Raw genomic sequence first — 17,696 nt, forward strand, 5'->3', positions numbered from 1 at the left:
CATATGAGGAGATAATTGCAGCTCTCCGACTACAGGTGAGGTGCAAATGAACACAAAAATGAGGACCACAGGAATTTCATGCTAGGGAAACAAATGGATTATTATCACAATCTCTTAGTGGAAAACAATTTCCCCATGTGCAACGATTTCTGCACCATGATGCTTCTCTATGTAGAGTAGCCGTTTCACTGGTAGATATTAGCCGAAAGAAATCCTCCAAAATGGAGTGGAGAAGCATAAAATGGGAATGCTAATACTGTGTGATTTGCTCTTACCCACCACAGTCAGAGCTCGGCAGTCCAGGCATCATGTTTGCTTTCAGCAAATTCTCCATGTTCAACACCTGAGTGACATGGTTTACATCTGGGGGGAAATGGCAACTGCGAGGTGTCAAGTCCATAATACCAGCTCCACTGAGAAACATATCTAGATAGAAAGAGAAACATCGCATATTTAGCCTGTGGAACATAAAGAAACACATCGTCATGACATATCACCCTGCAATGTAAACACTTTGATCAACAGAAAAATACAAGTGACGGGCTGTCTCGTAGTGTAGGTGTGCGTTGACTAGCAAGCGCCAAGTGTAGCAATTGCCTCCACTGAGCCATTTCAAGAGTTAAACCACAGCCAACTGCCACAGAAAAGGTTTCTCACTCTCCACAAACATGACCACACAAATTATTATAAAGACAGAATAAATCCACTTCAACGGAAGACTGCTGTCTGATGATACTTCCGTGTTTAGCTACTGTACCTTTTGATTGACCCTGACAGAATGGACCTAAACTGAATGATTACCATCGTTTGACCCTCCTGAAGGTTCTGTTTTCATGGTGAAGATTCTGCGGACTTTACAGGTGGCAAACAACGTGATGGCATCCAGTGTCAAGAAACCCTTGAAGAGTTCACCGCTGAAGGATTCAAGGTCGATGCATAAATTGGACCACTGAGACAACAGAAACAGTAAAAAGATACAGTTCAATGCCTTTTAGCTTACAGCAGACGTAAGCAGTAAGGGTAAATTCATGGATGAGTTGGAAACTCACAATACTGCGTTTTAATCCTACAAAAGGAATCCTTGCATGCAGAAGTGTGGCAGACAACTCTTTATGCACTGTTGATATGTGAAGTCTTCTTTTCAGGTGCTCTAAATCAGTTATCCTGCAAATAACAAACAACAGAACATAAATTATTACCAGCATCAATAGCGTCCTGAAGGAAATGTGAGCACAGAAAGCCACAAGCTTTATTACCCTGTGAGATAAGCTTTTAACGGTGCTTTCACTTTAGATGGTGCTGTGAAGTCTGCTGTCAAGACACTAATGGAAAAAAGCAACGCCAGCAATATTTATTTTAAAGTGAATTAGGATGTGAGTAAAAAAGTAGGTAACTTCAAAGTGAGAATGTGTTTTTTTATTAACTCACAAAGTGTTATTATTCTGTCCATAAATAACATTCAAGGCTACAATGTAATACAAAATGAATTATTCCTTTTAACATTAACTTGTAAAATTCATTGCGGCTGGTAGGCTAAAAGCCTTATTTTAATCAAGTAGTTTTGAGTCTAGCAGTATTTATTTTATTATTACAGGAGAAATTACTATAAATAAGAGTGATTGCTGATGATAATCTTTTCAGATGGCTTAGGGGTGTAAACATACTAGATGTATTTTAATGTTTTTTTAGTGGTCCGAAGGAAATTCACAGATTGAATAACGTTACACTTTATTTCAGTGTGGGTTATAATTATAATGTAAGAAACTGTTAACTCCATTGAAGGTGACCGTGGTTACCATATTGAGCAACAATAACTGTAAGTCCTTTATTAACAACATCATTCACGATTATTTCAGATTCAGAACAGTCCGCGGCTAAAAAGTACATTAAAGATTAAGATTAATCTTGACTTACACAAGCTCAACGGAAAAATCCTTGAACTGGGGAATTTTTACTTGAAGGACCAAGAAACGTTGAAGAAGTCCGACTACGAAAGAAAACAGGCAAGGATGTAAATTAATATACATTAACAAATAGCATTGACAAATTATATTTTAAAAATGTTTGCATCGACTAACGTGAACTTTTTGCGTTCTCCGGCATTTGCATCTTGACTGGACGACTCCGACCCTCCAGGCAGTAAACAAAGCCTTTCACTTCTCTATTGTACTCCTGAGGGAAGACATATCATACAAAAGGCCATGTTAAGTTCACGGATCTACTTAAATATGGTGACTTGCAGAATGTGCGTGATTTTTATGTGAAGGAATTAAAATATGTACGGTTTGGATTATGTGTGTGTTTGTGCCGAGAACAGCTCTGTTATGACAGTGAGGGGAGATATTTTTGTTTCATTGCAGCTAGAATATAATTAGCACATTTCATGAAGAGTTGATTTAACTTTGATCCTTCAGTTAAATTTATTGATATTGTGGGTTCATATTTCTCTTATTTTATTACAATTTGGGACGTGCTGGCATCACAAGTGGCCTGCATCCTATAGGATGTCACCCGTGGGAACTTGTACAAAACTTGCACCGAGTTGAGTTTAACATGATCAGCCTGAAGTTCAATATCTGCCTCATTGCTTCATGAATGTAGTTACGTTATTCCTTCAGCCTTTGTTAACTGAATGACGTTGATAGGACCTCATTAGATTATATCATGTGTCATTATCTACCCGGGCCCTGTGTGCTATAGCTTGACGTGTAACAGTGAGCACATAGTATAACGTTAATAGCGTTAAAAATAAACTTTGGTCACGTTAAATTCAAAGAGTAGCGCTGACAAGTCACCTTGTGTATGTCCGACGGACCTCCGCAAAGCTTCCATTTGGCCACGGGGTCTTTGCCCTGCCCGCTGAAGACCTCCACCACGGCTCCGCCCTGCGAGACACAGCGTTCACCCTGCCGCTGCAGTTAATGCTACATCGAGCTAATGCTAAACAGTAGCTCAAAAAGAGAGCATGCTAACGTTATATGGGAAGGAACAGAAGGCCAAAGTTGGTTGGGGTAAAACAAACGCAAGTTACCTGATAATTCGTCCTGAACATTATCCGCGACGTCGGTGCTCGAAAAAGGATATTTGAAGCGCGCGTTGAACCCCGACGTCATGCAGTTTATTTCTTACTATCACTATCTGCCACATTAGCGTTAGCCCAAAAAGCACCGCGCGTTGCTAACGCGGGAGGCGTTGCCATGGTTACCTGACGCCGCTGACACACGTAAGGGAATACACATAAACACCTGTTTAAGAGGGTCGAAACACGAGCTAACATAAAACTGAGCAACCTTAGTGGTACTTTCATGGGCCTATTTATTCAAATTGGTCAAATTATTTCAGTTCATATACTTTATGGTCCAACGTATTCAAGGTAAAAGAAAAAGGTGTGAATTAGATATTCAAATGAATAAATTCTGGCAAAATATATGACATGACTAAGTAATTCAAACTTGACATTATCAAACTTTATTTCATCGCACATCCTTTCACAGATTTGTGTGTACTTTATTAAATTCCAGCTGTTTTGCTGATAGAGCAAGCATTTCCTCTCATAACTCTGCACTCTCCAATCTCATCACCGGACTCCTCGAGGGAAAAACAATAGATACTCATGCCAGACAATCATAATGGAGTTCATTGAGCGTGATAGGGGTTGTTTTGTTAAAGATGTTGCTAAATTTTTTTTAAAAAGGAACCGTAAAAAATAAACCTGTATACAGATTGTGTTCACTCTTGAAATGCAAAACCCCATTATTGTGTCATTGTCGCCTGCTTTGTTTACCCTGGCAGCAGGGCTATTATGAGATCAAAAAGATGTATTTTTAATTAGCTACAGAGGGAGACCACGTCCGTAAGTACAACAGTATGGCTTTCCATTTATTAACAATTTCTGCATGTATCTGACTTCAAACACATGGCAGTCTCGGTTATTTATGGATATAGAACAAAAGACACCCCAGAAAAAAGGATCTGTCCGTTCACACCTTTGAATAGCGTGAGTCTCATTGTTCTTGAACAACCGTCACTACAACGTTTAGTATCAGTGTCACCATTTGCATTTTCTTGGATTTTTTTTGCTTATTGTGGTGACACTAAAAAAAAGCTAAGCCTTTCTGTCCTTAAAAAATGTTCACAACGAATTCTAAGAATGCAGTAAAGAACAAAAGAAGCAGGTCGCCGCATCTTCAATCGCTTCCAAGAATTGGCCATCCTTGTCTTGACCTTAGCAAGATGTGACATTCAATAGATCTTTAGGAAACGTTCAGAACTGTTGAACTAAAAGAAGATTTTCTATACACGATGCCATTGTGTCCAGATGGGGTTTTGTCTCCATCCAACACGCGGTTTGAGTCGGTTGGTCCGTCTCTCCTTGCACAGGTTTTAGCATTCACAGTATCATAAATCCTGGAGCTTCTTTGGAACATTTTGCGTTGTGAATGTTCTTCAGATCCTGTCATTACTCACATGAACCTCTGTGTAGAACTAAACTTATGTTGCAAGTATCTTGACCATGATTCATCTTAACTGTAATGAACAGCTCTTGGTGAACTTTAGAGCATTTCTTCCAAACTAATAATCACTGCAGAGTTTCCCCCCAGTTTTACTGCTCTATTATGACACTCGATACATATTCTGTAATATAGAAACAGCATCAACTGAGCACGGCACAGGGAAAGTTTCATAATTAACTTTTTTTTCTCTGCAGAAATGGCTTGACACTGATTGGGACAGACAGCATCATTAAAATAAAGCCTGCCATGCAGTGAACACTGACAAAGCCAGTATGGAGAAATCAGTTAATAAATATGTGCCTGTTAGCGTACCTAATCATGACTAATTATTTACTTATTATTTTGAAAAGGATCTATTAATTTTAATCAGTCAAAACACATCAATTAGTGTTGACAACGTTAGTGTTGATGTACCATAGAGTTACAGCAACACAAGCTGTTTTTGTTATTGATATTGACCAAATGAATGTATCTGATGAGCCCAAAACACATTTTTTTACAATGAAACTATGAATTAAATTATGGGGTTCAGATTGAAAATCACTGTTACCTTGACCGATAATACTTACCATGTTTTTGATTACATCTTTCCTCAAGAACTTGTTTTGGGGAAATAGGGAAGCAGGGAGTAGCCCTTACAGATTAGTAAATGCAGCTCAAAGCATATACAGCTGCTGACCAAACACATTTTTATTGATCCACTCCCTAATTCTCATGATCACTGAAGCATGAGCTGAATTATTGCAAAGTAAAGCATCGATTCACAAAGTGAGGAGGACTTGTTTTCATCATAGATGTACACGGGGTCCTAATACGTTTAACCTGCACTTTTTAATCCCCTTATGGTTAATTTCAAATTGAAATGCAGACTGTCTGCATCTATCATGATGTCAGGAATGTTGAGCTTGTTTTTCTCAATGTTTTTGCACCTTTGTGTGGTGCGAGAACACGATGAAGGAAAATAAAATGTGTGCTTCTCTGCAGCAGGATAAAAGTGCTCTTTGTAATTGTTAGTGACTCATTGCCAATACTTGGTCTAATTGAATTACTCCATTTTGTCTCAATTAGGTTATTTCTTTTTGGCAAAATGTAACTAGACTTTCTGCACAAACTGCTCAGCTTCTATCCCAACAAACTGTCTCACCTTAAAGGCCGATTCGTGTTTTATTTTCTGAAGAAATATTTAAGTCACTCCGGTCTTTGTTTTGCTCTACAAGTTCAACTTCTAGTCCCCTGTGGTAACCAGTGGGTCAATCAAATGTGGGACACTGTACAGCCAAAACTGTAATTGATATGATATGATTTGACAATGACATTGCATTTGTATTTGTTTTGTGACAATAATGTATTTGTGTTTGCTGAGAAAAAGTCCTTAACATTTATTCACAGAAGCTGAATTGTTACAGATAAACTGATATTTAACTACCTCACATTTTTACTAGTAAAATTCATTTGAAATTTCACTACTATGTGTTGTTAATACTTCATTACGAAACATATTGTATACTAAAGTTCTAAAATGACTTGAATTCATTCATCATCTTATGTAAAACCAATACATTACACTATTTAATTTAACAGAACAATTTTATTCAATAACCACACCTTTCTCTTGAGTTTGAAATTCCCATTGGATAACAAGGTGGTGATCAAACCTGCTCCACTTCTGAGCGTCAGAGTGTCTGGTCGCAAACTAGAAGAGACGTCCCTCTGCTGATGATGAATGTTCTGAAAAAACCTCTGCAACAAAACCCCAAAGTGATTCAATTAATAAATCAGTCCCACTCTAAGATTATGGAATGATATATCAATATAGAGGCTTTAACCCACAACACAACGTCAAACTCGTCAAATTCCTTCAAATGGGTTATTTTTATCTTTTTCCATTTCTTAGGATAAAAATGTGCTCTGATATTATCAAGGATCACCCTTGAAGAGGGCACCCGCACCCGAGAGTGAGGTGGAAACTGATGATGAGCAAGGCAATGTCGTTCAGTGAAATTAGCTTGAGGCAAACGCCAAAGTCAGTAAAGCATCCGACACAAGGGACTGTGTTGATTAATTTCTCAAAGTGTGCGGTTTACAAATTTCATTTCTTTTCAGCTCTGAAAGAATGGGTCACCTCTGTGACAAGCTATAATTCACACACACATGGTTCCGCGTTGAGGGTGCTGTGCTCGGATAATCACACCTGCTCTAACTGCAGGGCAGCAGATGAAGAGAATACACATCGGACTTACCTCTAAAGTGCAACAATTTCTGTGTTTCATCTTCACCACAATTGTGCCCTGAGACAAGGCTCTGGAGCGGCAGCGCCTGATGAGTGTGTCTGTGAAATGTCGACGCTAAGCTGGTGATCTTTGAATTGGATTGGACCACGAGGCGGGTGATGAAAATACATTGTGCTTTTGTCACGGGGAAGGTAAACCGGATATCTCTACACCAGGTTAGCTCCAAAAAAAGGAAATGATGAAATACGAACTATGCCGCATTAAGTCACCCATGCTCAACTAAACCCCCTTGTCTAATATTATTTCTTACCTAGGAGGATGAAAAGATTGAAGCACAAGCTGCACGGTTACGCACGCGCAAGACCTCAATTTCGACAGGGGCCAGGCCTGCAGTCTGTTGTCACACTATATGGTGCAGCTGGCTAATTCTCTTTTCTTAAGTCCTGCGAGCACAAAATGTCCATCACAGGTATATTTTTCCACTTTGACATCAGAAATAGGAAGAAGTATTAATACTTGTGATTCCAGCGCTAGAAAAACTGTTTCTTCACTTGTTATGAAGTCCACGCGCCCGAGTCCAAGCGAGCAAATGGGACATTTTACTCTCTCTGGCTGCTCCATAAACTCACCCGGGGCATGAAACGCGTCGTTTCGTGAGTTTGGTACGGTGTCCCCGGGTGAGCTTCACTTCCTGTTGTGTCATCCCCTGTGATTGTGTCCTGTGTCCCTGATTGTTTCCACCTGTGTCCAATCACCCGCACCTTCCCAGTGTATTTTAACCACGTGTGTCTGTGGTCGGTTCATTCTGGCACGGCGGGGGGGGGGCGTACGGATGGATGGATGGATGGATGGAGGGAGGGAGGATTCACACGCAGACTCAGGCACAACATTTTTGTTTGTTTACCAAAATCAAATAAAAAAGGCCTAGGGGCAAAATGGGGATCAGGAACAAGAGCAAAGACATGGAAAACTCATACAGACACCCCCCCCACCCCCCCCTTGTTTTCATCTCTTGAATGTCATAAGTCTGTTGTTCCAACAGGTTTTTATTAGACTTGTGGAAAGCTTAGAAGTCACGAGGTCCAAACCCTTTTGTCCTTCTCAAAATCAAAAGCCTTACTTTACCCACGGTGACAAACTAGTGTGAAATAGTCCCGATCGATGCCGTTCGCTGTCTAGTTACACTTTGGCACCGCGGTTGTAAAAATGATCCTGTGGATCTCATTAATGTGATGTCACTGACGGTCAGTGCTGTTCCCAGTGATCAAAGCGCTCCAGAGAAAACCCATCCAAGCAGGGAACACAGAGTTGGACTGAAAATGATGTAGCGTGTCTTAGATCATTTAGGTGTCCAAAAAACAGGGAGAGAGCTGGAGGATTTTTTATGGAAATTACCGCAGAATCCCCCCCCCCCCCCCACAACCCCCCCATGACGACGAGAGCAGGCAACACCAAACTTGTTCTTTGGCAAAGCAGCTAGCTCGTTCTCATCCAGGTTCCGTTAATGCTTTGGCAAGGCGTGTGAATAGTGAGTGAGATAAAAAGGCTCATCATGGTCTCCTCTTTGAACACAGTAAATTAATGTCAAAGGTTCCGGTCCAGTGAACTATGCGAGAGGAATACCACTGAGTAACGACACTGTGGCCCAATGGTTGAAGGCAGAGGGGCGAAAGCTGCCAGATGCCAACATGCGTTAATGTGCACCGTTTGAACCCAATCCGACATCTCTGTAGGATTGATAGCACTTTTAAACACACTCTTCTCATGAATTCTTACGGCCCACAACCTATTTTGACTTAATGCTTTTGTTTCTGATATTGTGTGTCGCATGACGACAAGCGCGCTGGCTCCACAGCTCCAGTGGTGGAGTCGATCATTAAAAATTCTTTCCCAAGTTTGTGTTGTTCTTGTGTCCACCAGGACCCATCTGCTTTGTTCTCCAGCTCCCGAAGCCAGACACACTTCAGGTACACTTGACAGACAAGAACTAATTAGCCAATGCCAAAGTGAAGAGGCAACTTCTAGTCCAGGTGCTGTGGTCTGTGAGTGATTTGAAAAAAAATGAAAAAAGATAAGCTGTTTACTTTAATGATGTCATTGATATTAATGCAGTCGAGCAGTAAGTCTGGCAAACTGTAACTGTAAGGAGGCTCTGTGCTCATTTAATGGGAGACAATCTGCTGCTGCACAGTCAAGACTACGACTTAGTGAAGGGAAGACTGGTTCATTCAAAAGTCACAACTTTGTGAATGTGTGTGTATTCATTTGTGTATTGTGTGTGTATGTGTGTGTGTGTGTGTGTGTGTGTGTGTGTGTGTGTGTGTGTGTGCGTGCGTGCGTGTGTGTGTGTGTGTGTGTGTGTGTGTGTGCGTGTGTGTTGGAGAGAGAAGGAGACACCGAATTGGCTTTTTTCTTTTCTTTCTATGGCACTTGGCACAGCTTCGGCGTGAGCTCAGTGGTGTGTTTGTTTAACCCTGCTAGGGGACAGCTGCACATCTCCGGCCGTGACCAGAACACACCGCACACTACCTGCCAGTGTGCACCAGCCCATCACGCTGTCCCCTTGGCTGCTGTGTCCTTCTTGTTTTTCGATCTATGTATTTAGTTTCAAGTTGTGTCCGACAAAAGGTCTCCTTTTCATTGAGACCCGGCGGCGACGGTCTCGTGTACTCGATCGCTCACATGTGCCAGCTTGTGCGCGCGGGCGTGTGTGTGTGTGTGTCCACACGGCCCTGAAGGTAGGCTTGGCAGTGTGACAGTGTTGTGGTTGTTAGTGCCTTTCTGCAGGTTGAGATAGCTCATCAGTGGGAGGGAAAACATTCATTTGCATTGCAAGCAATTTGGTTCTTGGTTTTTCTTTGTTGTTATCGTATAAAAGCAATGACTAAAAATAAATAGATACTTTTCAAGAAAATGTAACATGAGAGAGGCTTTGAGGTTAAGTCCTTTTTATGCACAGGGGTCTGTGTCTGTTATCTTTTTTTAAGGAGAATATCCTGTCTAAAGAAAAACAACACATTTAGAATTATATTAGAATAACAGTATTGCTGTGATCTGTAGCTCCAACCAAGATTTAGCGGATTCAGAATGAATTTTGCATTCTGCATGCATGTGCGTTTCAAGCCATGTTTCCTGCCAGATTTGCCCCTGTCCTTTTTGAATTGTAATGCAGCAGAGACGGTGAGCTTGAACAAAAAGAACCTCTTGAACCCTTTGTGCTGCACAAATGCCGCCAATTCTTAATATTTTGTTTCATTGGTCTCTTCGTAAAGGAGTCCTTCTCGCTTCTAAGGACTGAAATCAACATTATGTTTGATTAAAATAATGTCCGGAGCTGTAGTAATGAATGTTACTGTTTGACGGTTTATTTATGGCACTGATTTGTTGTTTTTGTCCATTTATTGAAGATAGTGCAGCACGACATGAAAGCGTTGATGAAGTAAATTATTTTCTATTTGAGCAAGAGGGAGGAAATCAGAGTCTCGTGCCTTTAATATGATGAAAGGAAATGATCCCTGTCAAATGGAGTTTGATTGCTTCTTAGGTTTTACTCACTTTTAATGATTAGCTGCCAAAATGCTCAAAGAACCCTTGATTTTAACCCTTTAATAAGAAAGATGTCTTTGTGACCTCTGAGTCAGCGAACGTAAATGACATGTTAATCAAAACACATGAATTTGTTCTCATTAGTGGTGTAAACTAAAACATGTTTAATTTGGCTCACGCTACTCTGTAACCCCCACTGGTCATTTTAATTTAATTTAATGCTGAGAACGAGGCATTTGCTAAAGCAAGCTATATCTTGAACACATGCCTGCACATAATAATGTCCGGTCCACGGGGGGATTTTATTCACCTTCAATGTTTACGTTGCCAGAAGCTAAGACTGTCCAATGTAATTTAGTTATTCCTAAGTGGTATGAAGATGTGTAAGTAAAGAATAATCAATGAGGCACAGCGCACTGAGGTGTGTTGGCTGTTTCAAACACACAATGTGAACACAAAGAATTGTTGGCCGTGACAAACGGGCGAGAAAAATATCTGTAGAACAATTTGATCCGATGGAGCGTCTGTCTGCACGTGTCACTGGTTATGAATCTAGGTTGGTTAACCACTTCATGACCAATTAAGCTAATAAAGCTGCAGTAAACATGTTTTCACTAGGATTCAAATCAAACTGACACACTGACAACAAACTTGTTTTCAATTGTTTATGCATGAATACAAAAAAATTGTGTTAACATTCTTGCCAACAGCTGCTAGACTTGGAATTTCTTGAAGTGTATCATTTCATTTTCTTGGTTCATAAGTGGAAGATTAGTGGTGTATATTTTCATTGGAGACACGAGAATCTCCAAATCCCGCCTCTCGTTGTGTGATTGACAGCTCGGTTTAATGTTTAATGTTTTTTTTTTTTTTTCCTTTCCAGTAATCCGTTTGTTAGACTTGAGAGAATTGCATCTTGCCGACCTTCCCAGACCATCTGGCTGGAAAATAAGACTTACAAGCCAGGTATTCTAAGTGAAAGGAGAGGAGATATTTATATGCAGTGTGCATTTCAGCCAGGACTCAATATAAATATATATGTAAAGAAAACTGGGCTTTGTGAACAAGAGTTAGTTCAGGATACAATGGTTCCATTGTCTTAATGTTGGAGAGCTCAGCGCGAGGTGTAATATGTAATATTAAAGGGCACGTTGGCATAAATAAATTAACACGTTTTTGCTCACTACCTCAAACGCACACACTGTGAAATACAGACTTTTGTGTCATTTATTGCGTTGTTGTATGGAAACGGTTGGATGGATTAAATTCCAGTGGTCTAATTTCTCAGGTGCTTTGATGCTCTGATGTTCAGCACAAAGAAACGCTTCATTGTTTTGAATCTTGGGTCGAATGTGCTCTGTTTCTCTGTAGTATTTTCAGCATGTGGAATTGTCAGTTTGTGGTATTTTCAGTATCTGCCTCTGCTATCATCGTCCCGCGTTGCCATAGTAATCTCCACCTCTTGATTTGATCGACCAGAGGTCAACTTGCTGGCATTATTGTTGAAGCTTTCATTTTATCATTATTACATACAAAACACATCATGTATCCCCAGATATAGATTCAGGAAAAAAAACATTAAAAGTCCAGTTTCCTGCTTTAAATCGAGATGATACAGATTAACAGATTGCAGTTTTATAACCAAATTCCTGCATTGAGATTATTTCCTAAACTGGAACTGTCAACAAGCAGCATCTCCAAAGACTTGACATAAAACTGAGGTCGTTTCAAACACTTTCCTCGCTGAAAAAAACTAAATCTATCAAGAGTCTGTGGTGTCAAGAAGCACCAGTAGAAGTGAGTTTTTGGTGTAGAAAATCCAGAGCTGCACAGGAGGAACAAAAAACCCACAGCAATCCAAATGCACACTGGGCCCGTTATATTCCTCTGCTAGCTACCTGCTAATAGACCAATGGGGTTATAGTCATGCCAGACTGTATGTCGATTGGGAGGGAAATGTAGTGAAGTGTATATATTTTATTTTTATCATTACGGATGATAAGTGATAAAAAAAAAATCTTGGCGCTAAGACTGCAGGGACTTTGTGTGTTGGAGGGGCGTTGATTGCGAGTAGCAGCAGAACAAATCCCCACCTGGCTGAGACCATGTGACTGTACCCACATGTGACTGAACCGCACTCACTAACAGCTGGAAACATGGGGATTAAAACAACTGGAACAAAAACTTTTCAAAATGACTTAATTCATTAGTTTTGGTAAACACATTACTGTTTCTTGCGACAATATAACTATACAATTGAGACAGACATAAACATGTTTAGTATTTTAGTATGTTTATGGAAGCAAAAGTATTTCACACGGCATGAATAGCGATATCCTAAAAATATCCACCCAGCAAGACAGGCAATAAGCGGAGGAGGGCTGAAATGAACTAAGTGACACTAAAATCATGTGAAACAAAACAAATGCAATATATTTGATTAGCACCTTGATGTGTGAGTCATTCCCGTAAAGCGTTGGTGACTAATCCTTTGTTTGCCTGCGTGGCACCTTTGGCCCGAGACAGCGACCCTCTTTTCATCATTAGCCTTTACCTCACTTTCAAATTACTGTATAATAGAGTAAGGTAATCTTTTGCTCTGCTTAGAGGACACCTCATGCACTGCAGTTAGTTCCTACAGGTCTTCAGAAGATAAAAAAGTAATTTCTAATACGCAGTCAGATAAGAGCCTGGAATTATTTCATTTTCTGCGGCATGGAGTTTTGAACTTAAGGCTAAATCTTTACTTTACTATCTGTGTGTCTGGAGACTATTATTCCCCGCGTGGCGCCGTTGGCCCTGTTGCTTTCGCCTTGGAAACACACCGCTGCGTTTGCCACGGAAAACTTCTCCGAGCATCCACCTCTGCCTCGTGCAGGCATGGCTGAAAACGATAACACAACCTGTGTGGCGGATAAACGCAAACTCCAAAATGATTCATTCATTGTTCTTTGATATTTTAGAGAAAGTGAGGGGGAGACTTCTCGCTTCATCTTCAGGTTCAAGACCGTGCGGTTGACAGTTCTCCAGCCCCTGCAGCCATAACAGTTTCCTCAGATCTGCCTCAAAGTGACTGATCGGGCCTGCAGGGCCCCTCCGACGCTCCTCATCCCGGAGCAGGTCTGCCTCTGCCGACGTCTCCTCTGGGCGCGGAGAGAGTCCTTCCTTTTCTTTAAGGGAAAGGCATCAGTCCGTTCCGAGTCATGATGATTCAGTGGTTTTCTTCTTTGCAAATGAATTCACACCCAAATCAGACATTCCCCAGTACTGTCTCGGGTTTTTAGCCTTCACTTAAAATGCTCGGAAAACCCCGTGTTCCCATGAATCAGGCCCAACTGTGGAATCGCCCGTTGGTGCATGAGCAGTAAGTGTGTTGTGTGTCTACAGCACGCAAAGGACTGACTAAACTCACCGTTGCAGTGGTGAAATAGAGGTGACCAGGGTTTAGGGTTAGGATCGAAGTACGATCTCTAGTCTTATCTGAGAATAATTGATCATTTATCTACAATTTTGAAGTTACAATTTAATGATAATTTCGCATGAAGCTGCTTTCAGAGATTTCATATATATACAGGAAGAGCATCAAAAAGCCTCAAACCACGAGTAGTGACCTCTTCTATCTTTTTGCTGGGAGCATTTGCTGAAAGGACCCATACGTCATGTTCCTTGAGCAGGTCGTCAGCAGGTTGAGCAGGTTTTTATTTGTGTCCCGGTGCTTTTTCTCTCCTGTGGGGGATTTTGTGCCTCTGTCCCTGATTGTTTCCTCTCGAGTCCAGTCACCTGCACCCCCCCCCCCCCCCCCCGGGTCTCTTGTCAGTTGTTCCTGATAAACTATTCTTCGCCGCGTGGTCCGCGGTTGGGTCCTTCTTCTTCTTCTGACCCCACGTGACGGTGCCCAGCTGCTTGCATTGATAATTTCGAGTCTCCATAACCCGATCTGCAACGCAATAAAAAACAATACCAGATAATGTGCTTTTGAAATATATATTGTGCTGAAATGCAGTCGCTTGGATCAAGAAAAAGAATATCAGATGGAACACAATGAAGCCCGCTCTTCTTTCCACTATATTCCCTTGATATTTGAGTTTGGAAAGCAATAAAACAACCATTTAAAGTATGATTGCGGACTGTATTTTCAGGTGTATTGAAATCTAACAGACAAAAAAAAGATAAACATTCATAACCGAAAACAAATCTCTTCTGCAGAGTTCCAAATAAAAGGTGCAATCATCATCTTCTCCACTGAGCTCTTTTCATCATGAAACAGTCGACAGATAAGCCAAAAATAACAAGTGCAAAAAAATAAATGGTAAACAACTAGAATTAAGTCTCCATTATTGATCCAATGTCAATCTACATCTACTAATGGGGAATAAAAGTTAATAGCAGGAAACTCAGCAGCATATTATAATGAGGGGACTGGATTCAAGACTATTCAAACCTTTTCTATTATCTTAAACTCATTCAACTCTATTTCTCTGTATAACCAAGGTTATTTCCTGCCATTTTCAAGCTGCAAATTCAAAAAGCCCTTTACAAACGGTGGGCATTTATCTATTGGTGAATTGTCCGTTTTAATAGATATCCTCTTGATTCATTTCGACCGCTAATCCAGTTTGTGTTGCATTGGTTTATGATTATTCCACGTGTCTCCCTGTTGAAAACCACTGAAAACCTTGAAAGCACTCTCCATATGTTCAGTGAAATGATTTGCAGCATCGTGTAGTCATTTGAGTGATGAACGACCCCATAGTGAACGTTGTCAAAGCCTCATTACAACAAAGACACAGGCGTGAGGTGCTCTCACTGCGGCTTGTCTCGACATGGAATCTTCCCTGAGAAGTGTAGTATTGGTCGAGACATTTTATAGAGAAATATACATGCATCATTTTATATGCTGCTACATACTTTTTAAATTGGTTTTGAGAATACTACAAAACTTGTGAGAAAACTGTGCCAGCTTCTGTTTGTTTGAATAATGACTGTGACCTGATGAGATTGAAAAATGTGCTTCTCTCTCTTTAATTTATGAAGCTTCACCCTCGGGTAACAAATGTATTTCTCAAATGATTTGCTGAAAAAAAAAAAAACTCATATTGTCGAACAAAAGGTAATGCATGTGTGCACGTGTGCTTGTTGGCTACCTAACACCACATAAATACATACACACGTGTGTATGCATGGTGTGTGACATGTAATGTAATGTGTGTGGATGCATTTGCATAGAAGCTGTTTTTCTATTTTGCAATATAAAGTTTTATTGAAATAAGTCTGTATCTACTGTGGTTATAGAAGCAGATCACCACACATCACGCTGAGATCTCTCTGGAAGAAGTCAAACAACAGTGTGTGCACAGTTGTTTGTGGACCCAGACTCACAGTAAGAAATGGAGATTAGTGTGAATGCGATGTAAGCACTGTTTACTCAGCTGTTAACTCACCTACTTAAAGCTGTGCGATCTGCTCATTTCAGTCACTAATCACTCTCCGGTCACACGTGATGCCTGAAACAGCTCCCTGCTGCCACATAACCCCACCAAACAACATGCTGGGGACTCATGCAGCCAGTGGCCCGACTCCCCCACACCTCCCAAATGAGCTGGAGGAGAAATCTGCCACCGCCATGTGCCCTCCCTGCAAGGCAAAGCCGACAGTTGGTACTGGCTAAAAGGTACTATGACTCAACGTACCTTATTCCCCGTCACAAAGGATGTCGATTAGGTGTGTGCAAGTTACATCCATCTCCTTATGAACGAGCTGCCGGTGGATAAGTATTTCGGAGGGCTGCGATGTAGATGCCCGTCGACAGACTTGCTTTTCTATTGTTTGCTTAGACATTGGCAATTTGTGAGTAGTCATTTGAATTTGAGTTGAGAAACAATGTTAGAAAACTAGCCGGGTTACAAACAGAAACCAAAACGCTTCAAACACCCAAATCTGCATATAAATTGCAAAAAAAAAAACTAGCCCAGTCAGAGACGTATATGAAGAGTGAAATTTAAGGATGAAAGCGTTTTTTGCCCCCCGGGGATCTGGAGACAGCCGAATCAACTAAATGGGTTCAGTCAGAGATGCTGGACATCGAGGAATCAACCGTTTATAGCAACACCTTCAACTGTTATATATTTAGCCCAGAAAGGCTTTTCTCTGTTAGAGAAGGTACCACAGAAGACGAGTTCATGCGTGGCTCACACTGGACCCCATCAACAGCAGTCTCCTTGGGTCAGAAGCCCCGTGTTCCACTACGCAGTCGTGGGGGAATCTGAACACACATCGCAATTAAGCCGGCGTGGAACAAAGAGGGTGTTTGCATCGGCAGGAATAACAGGGATAGGTCCAGGTATCACGCAGTCCGCTTCGATCATCCGGTGCGCCAGGTACGAGGAGCGAGCCCACCAGACGGGAAGATGGTGGATGGTGAAAGCTCGGCAGGCTCGGGCCCGGCAGCCATTGTTAGAGACGTCTTCTCGCTTCCAGCAGGTCGAAGTAAAAGTAGACAACGTTCTGTTGTTTTGTCTCTTCCGTGCTATTTCGTCTCTCGCTGTGAAACACTTTGTGACATCTTTCGATGTGCTAAATATAAAGACGTGTTACATTATTACCCTCCGCTAACCGCCACCTGTTGTTGCGTGTCCTGTGTACAGTAATGAGTAATTTATCCATTTCTCTCCAAGTGTTATGAGCATCTGCTCTCAGGTTCAGGAGGTATTGAATTCCAGCAGTAGAGGGCACAATGGTACTTTCACAGTGACCGAAGGATTGACTGGTTTAATTAATTTAAAATAATTAGTGAATGCCTTTTGAGTGGCCAAAGTAAATGCAGAAGTTTTTATTGAGACTTTAACAGCTTCATTACCGTGTATTTTGTGTTAATTCAATGCTGCAATCAAAATACGTTGATGGATGGATCCATAACCCTGATACCAAAATAAAATGGAACATAAAGATAAAGATAAAGGAGACACCATTTGATACACATATTTACAAAGCAGTAGAAATGATTGGTTGGTTTTCTTGGACAACACAATCTAAGGAATTAATAATTATAAACCTGGAAATCACTCTGCAGATGTAACTGCCTTACGTGTGTTGTATTGTTGCATTCTCCTGCACTCCTACAATTTAGACTAGGATCGTGTGTCACATGATGACCAAGATAGCAGTTAATAACCTATTTGCAGGGCAATTTAATTGATTGAATATTTAGTATGTTCAATGTTCATGTTGATATGTGGAACCACAATTGGGTTGGTGGCTTGATTTACTAGAGAAGAAAATTAAAGGAAATATTATTTACTTTCAGAATTCCTCAATTAAGCTAATTTTGTTTTGTTGCCATTTCAGTACAACAGGAATTCTTCTTAAACGCGTATCGCTGCATTGATTCAATTAAAGTACTCAAACT

The 17,696-nt window shown here is 40.8% G+C and overlaps 1 protein-coding gene and 1 long non-coding RNA gene across 5 annotated transcripts in view; both read right to left on the reverse strand.

Moving 5' to 3' along the window:
- The window catches only part of cfap20dc (CFAP20 domain containing), a 31,683-nt gene extending 28,404 nt beyond the window's left edge, over positions 1–3,279 (reverse strand). For 2 of the 3 annotated variants that reach the window (XM_037489985.2, XM_062563779.1), the window contains exons 1-7: positions 3,032–3,279; positions 2,796–2,885; positions 2,079–2,172; positions 1,915–1,987; positions 1,050–1,164; positions 802–949; positions 280–426 (exon numbers count right to left, since the gene is read on the reverse strand). In XM_037489985.2, the coding sequence (XP_037345882.2) occupies positions 280–426; positions 802–949; positions 1,050–1,164; positions 1,915–1,987; positions 2,079–2,172; positions 2,796–2,885; positions 3,032–3,052 (688 nt within the window). In that variant the 5' untranslated portion in view covers positions 3,053–3,279. Of the gene's footprint in view, positions 1–279; positions 427–801; positions 950–1,049; positions 1,165–1,256; positions 1,323–1,914; positions 1,988–2,078; positions 2,173–2,795; positions 2,886–3,031 lie in introns of all 3 variants that reach the window. The other variant, XM_037489984.2, reaches the window with a different exon arrangement.
- A 2,907-nt stretch (positions 3,280–6,186) lies between these two features.
- LOC134132256 (uncharacterized) lies at positions 6,187–7,445 on the reverse strand. 2 transcript variants are annotated; one of them, XR_009956794.1, is made up of 4 exons: positions 7,375–7,445; positions 7,056–7,188; positions 6,755–6,843; positions 6,187–6,254 (listed from the first exon to the last, which is right to left on the reverse strand). It is a non-coding gene; the product is annotated as an uncharacterized LOC134132256 (long non-coding RNA). The 2 variants fall into 2 exon arrangements; XR_009956793.1 differs by having other exon boundaries at positions 7,056–7,424.
- Positions 7,446–17,696: the final 10,251 nt, after the last annotated feature.

The sequence above is a fragment of the Pungitius pungitius genome, chromosome 8, assembly GCF_949316345.1.
Source record: "Pungitius pungitius chromosome 8, fPunPun2.1, whole genome shotgun sequence".
NCBI lineage: Eukaryota > Metazoa > Chordata > Actinopteri > Perciformes > Gasterosteidae > Pungitius > Pungitius pungitius.